Source organism: Archocentrus centrarchus, chromosome 13 (genome assembly GCF_007364275.1).
Source record: "Archocentrus centrarchus isolate MPI-CPG fArcCen1 chromosome 13, fArcCen1, whole genome shotgun sequence".
NCBI lineage: Eukaryota > Metazoa > Chordata > Actinopteri > Cichliformes > Cichlidae > Archocentrus > Archocentrus centrarchus.
This window is the reverse complement of record NC_044358.1, coordinates 41,051,245-41,063,460: the sequence shown is the minus strand read 5'-3', so window position 1 is coordinate 41,063,460 and position 12,216 is coordinate 41,051,245. Positions and strand designations below refer to the sequence as shown.

Below are 12,216 nucleotides of genomic sequence, written 5' to 3'. Positions count from 1 at the left end.
TATTTATCATTAAAAATTCGTAGAGAAAATGTGATTTTGGTGCTAAAACAATGAAGCGAAATATAAAAGACTCTTTCTCCAATTAACGCAGCAGGCCGGCAGGAATTCAGACTAAATGTCCAGTGTTCCTCGGGACTGAGACATCCACTTTGTTGTCATATTATATTTTTGTGATGTTGACATGTTGAGGTTCTGGTGCTGTAATCGGCTGAAGATTATTTCTAATATTTTTTTCCCCTACATAATTCACATATACGACGGGGTAAATGTTTCACAAACAAAAGTTAACCATATCTGAGAGTCACTGGACAGCATTATGATGTTAGAGCAGGCCTACGTAGTAAAGTTTTTAGTCTGCATATTAAGTCTATCCTTTACTTCAGTCCTTTACTATTCATTTTTGACATTAGAACAGTGATTGGAGAATATTTACTTGATAGAAAAGCAATAGAAACATTTACTTCAGGTCCTCTGCACACCTCTGTGCAAAATAGTTCCGCAACCTAATTTATCACATTAACCGAATTCCTCGTCAATCACCCTTTGTTGCCCCACTTTCCACCCAGAGGTTCGCTCAACACGAGTGGATTTGGAGACTTTTTTGGTGGTTAAGCAGTACGTGGAGCGCCTCTGCCGTAGCTTTGGGTTTTTTGTGAATTGAATCCCCTGTCCTGTCCGAGTGGAGTTGTGACAGCGTTTCTGATTGGACGAAAGTTTTCGCTCTCAGCCAATCCGCGCGCCTCGCTGCCTACCCTGTGCACCCGCTCTACCAATCAAAGCCGGGAGCGCTGACGGGGCAGACAGAAGAGCTCCGCTACTTTTGACGGGCTCCTCTCACTTTGAACCGGTGTCAACAAACAACAACAATATATTTCGCCCCAGCTAGACCGCTTTTGCACCCGCGTTCCCCCCAAAGTCTCACCACCGGTGATTAAAACCAACAGAATGAGAAACATACTCTTTTAACTAGCCCTGAACCACTTTCTACTTTTTTTGTCGTCAATTTTGACTTCTCAGAGGCTTGTGGCTGTCCCGGGACAGTGCTTGGCTTTAGCACGGGCGCGGCTAACTTTTATCGAAGCTAACCCAGGATAATTTTCAGGAAATTTCTAACAGGCGACGGGGAGACCTTTGTAACGACGTCCTCCTGCCGCAAAGTCGGTGCTGGAGGAGCAGCCTCCCCGTTAGGAGGAGGTTCCTGCAGTGTTTGGGGTGTCGGTGGTATGACTGCGTTGGCAGGGTCAATACCCAGGATGATGCGACCCACGCTGGCTCAGAACTACCCCCGCAGCGGCTTCCCTCTGGAAGGTAAAGCAAAGGACGCTTTAGTGCCCCGGACGGAAGATATTCATTGTTCCTTTTATGTAGCCACGGACGCTTTACGCAGTCACGTCCCAAACCTCAGCTCCAAGATGTTTTTAGGTTACAGTGACAGGAATTAGAAGCTATTAAAAAGAAAGATAGGCCCACATCTCAGCTGAAAAGGAATCTAATATTATTATGTAATTTATTAATTTAGCTCAGTTTATTTTAATGTTTTTGTTAATTTTTTGCACTATTTTTGTTCTACTTTAACACTAAAAAATATAGGCCAAATATTTTTTAATTTTCCTAATTAATTGCCCCGCTCCGATAACATAATTAGCTATACTCTTTGTCAGATGAAGCATTTTTTTTGCCTCTTGTTTTTGGTGGTTTTAGCCTATAGAGTTAATTAATGCTATTATTAATGCTTATGGAACATCTCGTCTTTGTTGCATAGACTTAAATGTTGAGTCTCTTTGCTAAACTTTCCCTCTCGGGGGTGTTTAGTCTTTGTGACAAGTTCTTGTAACATTTTGATTACATGCAGTGTCTACCCCGCTGGGTCAAGGCCGAGTCAACCAGCTCGGAGGAGTTTTCATAAATGGTAGACCTTTGCCCAACCACATCCGGCATAAGATTGTGGAGATGGCCCACCACGGAATCAGGCCGTGTGTCATCTCCCGACAGCTCCGGGTCTCCCACGGCTGCGTGTCCAAAATCTTGTGCCGCTACCAGGAGACCGGCTCCATCAGACCCGGGGCCATCGGAGGCAGCAAACCCAAGGTAGGGACCAGGGTCCTTCTGATGCAAATTCATGTGATGCTATTTCACGTTCATCCATAATAGGAACCTGTTGATTTTTTTAGTGATAATAGAGGCATGTGCGTTGTGCCCCAAGGGCCACAACAAGTGAATAAACACCACGACTTTTCTGACCCCTGAAGCAGGGAACATCGCCGGACGTAGAGAGGAGAATAGAAGAATACAAGCGGGAAAACCCGGGTATGTTTAGCTGGGAGATTCGGGATAAATTACTGAAGGATGGGATATGTGACCGCAACAACGTTCCTTCAGGTAAAAAAGGGCAGAAAAGAACGAATGTACTTAAACAAAAAATTATTTATTTTCTGTAGCTTTTAATTGTAGTTTTTTATTTATTTATTTAAGTGTTAAACTGGACACCATATTAAAATATTATTTAAAAAATAAAACAATAAATAAAGTACATCTATTTTGTCCCTATAATACATCTGACAGACCTATTCATTTCAGGGTTTTATTTTTTGACAGTTTTATTATTATTTATTTATACAGTAGTATTTATTCTGCTCCTTAACAGACTTTATATCATGCATTAATTTTAGATTCGGGGTTTTATTTAATTTTTATTTTCTTTGTTTATTTTCTTTTTACTAACTACTTTCCTTTGTTTTAACGTGCTCTCACAGTGAGCGCCATCAGTCGCATAATGCGGAGTAAGTTTGGGGGGAAAGGCGATGAAGAAGAGGATGAAGATGAAATTGAGAAGAAAGAGTTGGAGGACAGCGACCGGAGGGCCAAACACAGCATTGAGGGCATCTTAGGAGACAGATGTGAGTGAGCTCTCCCAGTTGCTGTTGTTGTTATTGTTGCGAAAGAAAATATGTTAACTTATCTTTTTTTATCAGTGGCCCTAATTAGAGACATTAGAGCTCAGTGGCATCTCGTTTGATCAGATATGGTCTCAGTTTGCTGCGGTCATTTTAAGATGGGAAATTGTCTATTAGTGTAGTGAAAGTGGAATGCTTAAAGAAACATGCGTTTATATTCTGTTGTTATAAAGGGGAATACACTGTAATGACGCACAAACTTGCAGGGATCTCCAACCTGTTGAGCGATTGTGAGCTGAGCGTAAAAAAATACAATATTTTTATTTAGTTGTGCACTAGCCTATTGTGTGTGAAGTTTTAGCATGCTGCGAAGTTGCTGCGTGTGGGTGGAGAGTGTGTGTGTGTAGTGCTTTGTTAGGAATTCTTTATCGACCATATCTCTTCGCTAATGCTTTTCCCATGAGGCCGTACCGTAAATCAAACAGCAGGTGATGGCTCTGTGCGGGGGGAAAAAAAGATGTGTGTGTGTGTGGGTGTGTGTGTGTGTGTGTGTGTGTGTGTGTGTGTGTGTGTGTGTGTGTGTGTGTGTGTGTGTGTGTGTTCGGCAGTGGTTTGAAAGCAATATGGGGCTCAATAGTCGTGTTACAGTAACTGCATATTACATATTTCAAAAACTCCTCTGTACTTGTGCTGCGTCATAAATCCACGCAGCACATTTAAGTGCGGCGTCTTCATGAATTATAGAAACACAGCTGGCGTTGCTTTTGGCTCGTCTTTTTAAAATAGTTTGATCGTTATTTTATGCAACAAATCGATTTTTATTAGTGTTATTACTGCTGTCCACTGTAAAAAATAAAGAAGAAAAGTGACCACCTGTTGGAAAGTCTCACAATCAGCGGGATATTTTATGAATTAATGTGACTTTGATTTTTTTTTCTTTAATCTTTACGGTTTTTTAATTTACAAACTTTAGTACTATTTTTGAAATGTAGGTTTACTTTGTGGTATAACAAAAGAAAACAAAACACAAGTCTTTAAGTGACGCACAATAAAACGTGGCATATCCCCCTGCCTGAGCACTCTGACACAGACAGTAGCCTGATTGGAGATTAGTGAAGTTTGAGGTTTTAGGCTCATTACTTCATAGCTACATCAGGTCCAGTTAGCTACCTCATTTGCAATGTCATCACTTTATTTCGAAGCTGCGTCGTTAGAGTGGAAATTCATTTATTTCGCTGCTTTCCTAAACTGTTACTGCGCGTTTACAGCTTCTCTTCTAAAAGGCTGGTAATGCGGTAATGTGCGTGTCAGCCTTTACTCAGTGAAATCAGTTTAAACATTTTCTTCCCGGAAAAGTTCATTATAAATTTAAGTATAGCGCAGCGGCTCGGTTACATTGAAATGGGGCATATAATTCAGGAGAGAAACACAGAGGATGATGGATGTCCGCTCTATTTATCCCCACCTCTCTACAGAACTGGCGGCATTGGAACTGCACGTTTATTTACTAGCTGCTTTCATAATCGAGCTGTTATTATCTATCAGACTTTTGGCACCAAATGCTAAAATGTGCTGGTCAAACATGTGTTCGACAGTTTCCATTGGCTCGCTTTCCACCGCCAAATGTCAACATTTAACCCACTATTTCCCTCTAAGCACCCGCTCGGTGTCTGCGTTCGGGGAGGACAGATAAAGGTCTCTGGTTTGAGGAGACAAAATGTCCCCCAGATGAGTTGATCAAACATTTGTTCAACGGTTTCCATCTCCTCACAAAAGCACGCCTCGCGCGCACAACGGGACGCTCAGGGATGAACTTGGGAGACAAAGGCGTGAGAGTCTATTTGGGGCTCACGCTTGGGCTGCGCGGGGACAAAAGGCCAGCTTGGAAACAGCTTTGGCCGGCGCAAAAGAAGAAGAAGGCAACCTGCTTATAATTCAACCCGAGAAGAAAAAAAAGGGTGGGGGGGGGGGCTTCTGCACAGAAAAGCCCAACGACGCACATTATGAGATCGCAATGAAGGATGAATTATTCAGGGAGCGCTCCGGCGCGGTTTAGAGGGCCCGTTCACCGAGGGAAAATGGCCGTTTTCACCTACAAAATGTTTCCTTTTGGGGTCGGCTAAAGAAGCCGGCTGCCATTCAGAATGACAATTGAGGCCTCTGAAATCCACTCACGTATCGCCCAAAGTTGCGCGCTCGCTCCCAGAGCCTGCGCACGCACGCTGTCGCTCACATGCGCGCTGAAAATGTACAGTAAACATTTACAGTCGATCAGCTGCTCTGAAAGTAAGATAAGAACAAGTGCCAGGCAAAAATCTGGGGCTGATTAAAAACACGAATCAATAAAATAATACGAAATTGACAATTAAGTTCATAAGAAGTACGAATTTGGGGTTCCCATTTTTTTGTGTTTATTATTTTCCTTTATTTGATTGTCTGACTCGGGTCAACTTTGAATAACTTTGTTGCTGTGCCGCGCGTGTGATCCCCGCGCTTAAAGCAACATTGTCCCATTAAGCAGCATTTGATGAAGCCTAATTGCTGCGTTTGTCATAATGTTCAGAATGTAATTGATCAACAAAACAAAGTGGCCTTCTCCTCCTTGACGCATGAATTCTGAGCCGTGTCCAGCCTGTAACGCGCGATCTATTATTGATTCTTTGACGAGTCCCGGCCTTGCCCCCTCGAACATCAATAATGTCTTCTAAATGATGTCGATATTGTGCTATGTCACATTTAATGATGGAGGGAGTGTATTAAAGAGTGTTTGCGGTGAATGGGGACCAATGTTCTCCCCGGAGAACTTCGGTCTGGCCCGGAGCGCAGCTTCACAATGGTGCCCCCCCTCCCGGCCACCCGTCCTGCGCTGCGCACAACTCCGCAAACCCTGTGCACCCCCCCCTCCCCCGCTCCTCTTCTACCCCCACTTGCTCCCCAAATCTCTTCAAGCAGATTAAATCGACTCTTTTATTTCATTCCACTTTCATCTGGAGAGCAACACCGCCCCTCTCCCTCTGTTTCCTACTCCTTCTCTCTGTCTCTCTCCCTCAGCCTGCGGCGCACAGCTCGTTTCATATCTGAGCCGCATCCTCCGGAGCGCACAAAGGAAAGTCAGTCCACTCTATATAAGTTTTCTAATGAAGCTCTGTATTAACCGTTTGTGGGGTGGTTGTGCATAGATTTATTGCAGTTTCAAGCCTGATTTTTAAAAGTGCCCATTTGTAAATTTGGCGGCTGCCTTTATACTCTTCAAGCTGTTTAATCTCGAGCAGTACATAGTGTCTTCTATCCTATGAACTGACATCGAACAGTGAAAATAACGCCACCACTGACACCCACATTTTGCGCTTTAAAATAACCTCCTAATTATCTTTTTGTTGAAAAGTGGCTTTATAGCATTAACGCCCTATTGGTAGTCATAGCCAACCTTAAGGATTTACAGGCATTTTTAAAGGGTGAAATGTGATTGCAGCCGGTTGCTCAGCTAATTATATAAGAGCTTAAACATTAAAAAGTGTCTAAAAGCTCACCTTTTGACATGTAAGTAAACATTTACCCCCAAATTCCCATGCAGCAAGTTAATTAAAAGTCAAAGAAAACGGTCCTCAAAAACAAAATGCCTCCTCTTTTTCAGTCAAATAAATACATCCTTGACAGTAAAGCTGGCCCTCCAGGCCCATCACTGGGCTGCACCAAACTCCCAAGCTCATAGTAATTAACCCTGGAGACAAAGTTAATGATTAAAACAGTCACCGTGTCCCCGCCTCCTCCCTCCTCCTGCTACACATTTTCACAGTGTATCTTTTAGTGTCCATACTTAGTTAGGTGAAATTAGCCAGATAATACAGAGGAGCCTTGTTGAGAGCCAATACATTTCCATTTAGGCCAGCCGTGTGTGTGTGTGTGTGTGTGTGTGTGTGTGTGTGTGTGTGTGTGTGTGTGTGTGTGTGTGTGTGTGTGTGTACACAACATGCATGCATACACACACACATTCCACTCTGCAATGCAAACAGTCAAAGGGATAACTTTATTTGGTGAAAGGGGATCCTGGAAAGGGCTAATTGAATAAGCCCGGGATCTTTGAAAAACCCCTACCATGGTGAGCGCAGTCATCATGTCATAATTAGGTTTATTGAGGCGCATTCCTTCAATCTGCCTCCATTCTGCTGGCTTCATTGTATCCGTGGCCCAGGCCAATGACCGAGGGACAAAAGGGAACCGTGAGCAGACAATACATGAAAGAGCCATAAAGATTTAGCTGGCTTTGTCACAGAAACGGAGCAGGACTTTGTTTGTGTAAATAATGCGGGTGAAGGAGGGACTCGGGGTTTCTCTGCCACTTGGGGTGAAGATGGCGTGCTGCAAATGTGACACATGGGCACACCCTGGACCAATGCCATGGCAGGAGAAAACAACAGATCGAGGGGATAGGAGTGAAGGAAGGAAGCGAAGGATGGGTTGAGAGCACAGAAGATGCAGTTAGTGTGTGATGACAGTTTGTGCAGAAACATTAAGTCCAAGGCTTTAGCTCAGACTGACTTTTAACAGTAACTTTTGTATATGAACTATAGTTATTATCTAAAGATTAGTCCCACTATTTATTTCAGTTATATCTCGCATACTAAATATTTGATCAGTACAGTCAATAGTTATATGCTTTGAGGTGCATCTATGCATGTAAGTACACTTTGTAATTAAGACAGTGGGTCTGTGTTACCTCATGTAACAGGATTAATTTTCCTCTTATTTCTGGATGTTAAAAACTGGGTCAATTAAAACCTCATAGTTGAAAACTTATTGTACTTTTTCTGTTAGTTGCTAAGCTGAATCAATATGCCAGTCAGCCTGTAAACATGCTTCAAACTCTCTTTCTAGCTTCACCAACACGGGCATTTGATGCTTTCCTCTATTTTTAAAAAAATTGTAAATTGAATAAATTTGGGTTTCTGATGGTAGACAGATGTGACCTTAGATTTTTCTAAAATTTGTGACACACATTTTCCAACATTTTACAGACCAAAGTCTTTAATAACTGCAAAAATAATCAGCAAATGAAATCATAATGAAAATAATCACCCTAATAAGTTACCAGTTGCTTTTTTGTCATCAGATGTGACAAAGATGGAACCAATAAGATCTTGATAGATCCTGTAGTTATTGGCTGTTAGTGGCCTGAGCCAAGTGTCTGGTGAAGAGGGCTCTGTCTGTCCACTGAAAGAATGAATGTGTCACTCAGTGAGTCCCTGGGCACGAGGGCAAAGGGGGGCACGAGGGCCAAGTGGTCGAGAACCAAATCACTCTCTTCTGCCCTGGGGCTCTCCCTGTCTCTCTGTCCCTTCTCCTCACCCCACACTCCTCCCTCTCTCGTGAGTTTTTTCTAATAAGCCCATGCATGATGACTATCCAAGCATGAAAACATAGTTATCTGCAAATGAATGGACGCTCTATGCTTCATTAAAGCCTCTTTTTCCTTTCACACTCTTATTGTGACACTCTGATATCAATTCAAAGGGCAATTAATGAATGCACACCAACTTTGAAGTCAGGGTGATTTCTGAGAGGGTGGGGCTTTTGAGTGTGTGTGCGTGTATGTGTATAAGGGCAGGGGTGGTGGGGGGTAAGGAGGGGGTGTATTTGGGGTATTCCCCCTTCAAGACCCGTGGTAGCGCCCCAGCCTTCACCCGTGATGGACTAGCCACATTGAGCTGAGAGTGAGCAAGCCCCAAAGACGGTTTGAAGGGAGTGAAAGAGTGAAAAGGCCCAGCGAAGGTCAAGTAGAATGGCTCGCCTTAGAATAAGGCCCCTCTTTATCTGCTGCAAGTATGCACTATAGGCACAACAGCTGGGAGGGGTGAAAGGGGGAGAGAGGTTGTTTTTTAATGTGCATGAGTGTGTTAGTGTGCATCTCTGAGAAAATAAGGAAGAATGTGAGCGCGTGTTTTTTTCATCTCATATATCTATCTGTCTGTTTGGGAGCATGAATGATTTTTAATGTGTGTCTGTGCATGTGCACGGTATGGGGTTAAGGGTTGAGTGTCAAAGATGGCAGAGGCCAGCCAGAGGCCAGTATATGCTGCTGATGGGGGGGACAGGCAGCTGTCAGTCACCTGACTGATGAAGCTTGACTTCTCCTTCAGAGCTTTGTTAACTAATTAGCCCAGGAGCTTTTGTGTTTGTGTCGGGAAAGAGGCTTAAAAAGCGTGTTAAGGCTGCGGCGGTGCCCTGTGGGAATATCTTTTAGATTAACTCTTAAACTTGAAGGAATGAACTAGACACAGAATCGGTGAACAGATTAATCAGGATTGTCCCGTATACGCCTTGTTGGGCTGTCAGCAAAGAATATGTCCCATCATTGATCTGTGGGATTTAGTTTCATCTGTTTGTGAATCTTTGCCTGTTCAAAGAGTGTGAGGAAGGACATAAAGACTCGAAAAGACTTCTATTCGTTATATTTTGTTGCTTTGCTCACTCAAATGGGTTCAAAATAACTGAATTTTCATTTTAAACATTTTTAAATCATTTTAGAAAAAATACTATTTGGTCCATAGCAGCTACCAACAGCAGTATTTTTCAGAAAGAAAAAAAACTTCATCAAATAATTTCTTTTTTGCTCTTCAGGACACTATTCAGGGTTTCAGCCAGCAGAGTTGTTAGACCTGGCGGTGGTAAGCAGCACTCTTATCGTATTCACTTGCTATCACACTAATTGCTAACTGTGTGGTGGCTCAGATAGGGCCACAGGGTTGTGTTAGGCTTGGAGGGAGACACAGGGAGGAAAAAGGGATTTTATTTCTCCCTTCCAGCTTGAAGAGAAGATAAAGTATGAATATATTTATTAGCAGGAGAATGCCAAACGTTGTTCACATACAGCCACGAATGATGCTGAATAATGCTTCTGCGTCGGGTCTTTGCGGTCCTTGCGTATGTAGCTGGAAATGCCCTCTAAATCCTACGACGTAACCTCACGGGTCTCGAAAAATATAACTACATGTTGGGTGCGTGCATCCTGCAAGGACTGGGGTTACCACGTAGGGTTCAGAGGGGATTTCTGGTTACGTATGTAGGCCCCTCAAAGACCCGATGCAGAAGCAAAATCCAAGCCTTAGCCTACCTTAATTAGTGGACACAAGTGAAGAGATGTCAGCTGAACAGGTCAAACAGAAGTCATAACATCTACTTATTTTTTATTCCCTTTTTTTAATGTCCTGCTTTTTTTTTTAGTAAGGCACATTAGCTAACTGAACGGTTATAACTTTTTCTTAATAAAAAAAAAAAATCTGACTGTAGCTTGTAATAAACATTCATCTGACACAAGATTTATTACCATCTAATTTGATGACAGACCAAACAATAGGACAACAAGTCAACAAGGTCGATACTGACCAGTAACAATGTTCTGGCTAATACTTCAGTGCACTTGCAACACAAGTTGCATGTAAGCTAATATATATATATATATATATATATATATATATATATATATATATATATATATATATATATATATATATATATATATATATATATATATATATATATATATATATATATATATATATATATAATATATATATGTTGTCTGAGTGAATGTACCACTGTGTAGAACCTGATTACAGGTGTGTGCTTGTCCAAGCCCGCAGATACTCTGTATTTACTATCTGAGGTACAAAGGTGGAAACTCAGCTCCATGTTCATCTATATAAAAGTCTATTACTTCTAGTCCAAAATCTCTCTAGATTTTATTATTCATATTTTTCATACTTGAATTAAAATAGATAAACAACAGGATCATGTGTTTGTGGATTGATTCCTGTAGAAGAATAACAGCTTCTGTGTTGTAGCTGTACAGGAGTGAAGATGAAGCTGTAAAATTCCTTCCCTGTCAGCAAACACCAACCCCCACCACAAAAAATAATAAAAAATAAAACACTGAGGTTGACTGTGAGGCCCGCTCACAGCTCACCTCGTTAGATTTCAACACGTTCCCCAATGACTGGAGCTGAGAGGCATTTGCAAAAGTTAAAAGACAGAGAAGAACTGCAGGGTCACCGGGCTGTGGAGGGTCGCTCCCCCCTAACGCTACACAGGAAACGGGGTTAGAAACACATGTAGCTATAAATGACAGGTAACCACTTCCTAATCCCCCCCCTCGACATCCACTACAACTCCCATAAGTGTTGACTGACAGCGTCCCCCCCTTTATTCAATTTTTCTGCGCCTTAACAAGGCTGTGATTGATGACTGTTTGTGCTTGTGTGTCATTTTTTTGTATATTCACATTGTAGCTAACACACACACACACACACACACACACACACACACACACACACACACACACACACACACACACACAGCCCTGGCACACTCACAGGGCATCTGTGAAGGTTAAAACTCCCTCTTAGCAAGTCAAGTGAGAACACTCTCCTACCATCCCTCCCTCTCACACACTCGCATTCAAAACACACACACACACACACACACACACACACACACACACACACACACACACACACACACACACACACACACACACACACACACACACACACACACACAGCAGAAAGAGTCGCAGATGGGTCCATAAGCTGTCAGTAAAGCCATTATCCGACCCAGCATCTGCCTGCCTTGACTTCTATATACTGTTTAATGCAGTCGGCCAGTCATTTAGCCCCCCAGCCACTGAATAGGAGCAGCATGGTCGGCCCGCCCAAATAAATGCTGCGTTTGTCTCCTCTGCCTTTTGTTTTGTGTTTTTGGTTTTTTTGAGAGGGGGAGGTGGAGGGGGCAACGTGTCAGAAGCTCAATTTACCCTCACTGTTAACCAAAGCCCCAGAAGAACTACGGGGATGTCCGAAGAGGGCTGTAAATAGCCCACATATGGTCAGTCAATTCCCCCAAGTCCCACTGATGGGGATGGGGTCCACGTTGGACACATCCCCATCAGCTCCTTCTCTCTCTGTCTCTCTCACACACACACACACACACACACACACACACACACACACACACACACACACACACACACACACACACACACACACACACACACACACAGGCATACAAGCTCAGTGTGTACTGTGTGTACATGTCTCTGTGGACATATTTAAGCCTTTGTGTCCCCATCTGACTATTCCCCCCCCCTCCTAGAAATTCAGCAATGCTGAAGTCTTTCCAATAGTGTGTTTCAGCTAAATCCTCTCTTCTCCTCCTCTTTCTCCTCCTCATTTTTTCTCTTCTCTGGGATGGCGTTGCACGATGGGAGCCATTTTGGGCTTTTTTTTTTTTTTTTGGCTCTGAAAAAGTTGTTTTGGCCCGGAGTGCT

At 42.8% G+C, this 12,216-nt stretch overlaps 1 protein-coding gene across 4 annotated transcripts in view; it reads left to right on the top strand.

Annotated features, from left to right (window-relative positions):
• The first annotated feature begins 817 nt into the window (after nt 1-817).
• The window catches only part of pax3b (paired box 3b), a 28,526-nt gene continuing 17,127 nt past the window's right edge, over nt 818-12,216 (top strand). For 2 of the 4 annotated variants that reach the window (XM_030744856.1, XM_030744857.1), the window contains exons 1-4: nt 818-1,308; nt 1,853-2,088; nt 2,250-2,307; nt 2,754-2,897. In XM_030744856.1, coding sequence (XP_030600716.1) covers nt 1,224-1,308; nt 1,853-2,088; nt 2,250-2,307; nt 2,754-2,897 — 523 coding nt within the window. In that variant the 5' untranslated portion in view covers nt 818-1,223. Of the gene's footprint in view, nt 1,309-1,852; nt 2,089-2,249; nt 2,380-2,753; nt 2,898-12,216 lie in introns of all 4 variants that reach the window. The other 2 variants (XM_030744854.1, XM_030744855.1) reach the window with 1 other exon arrangement.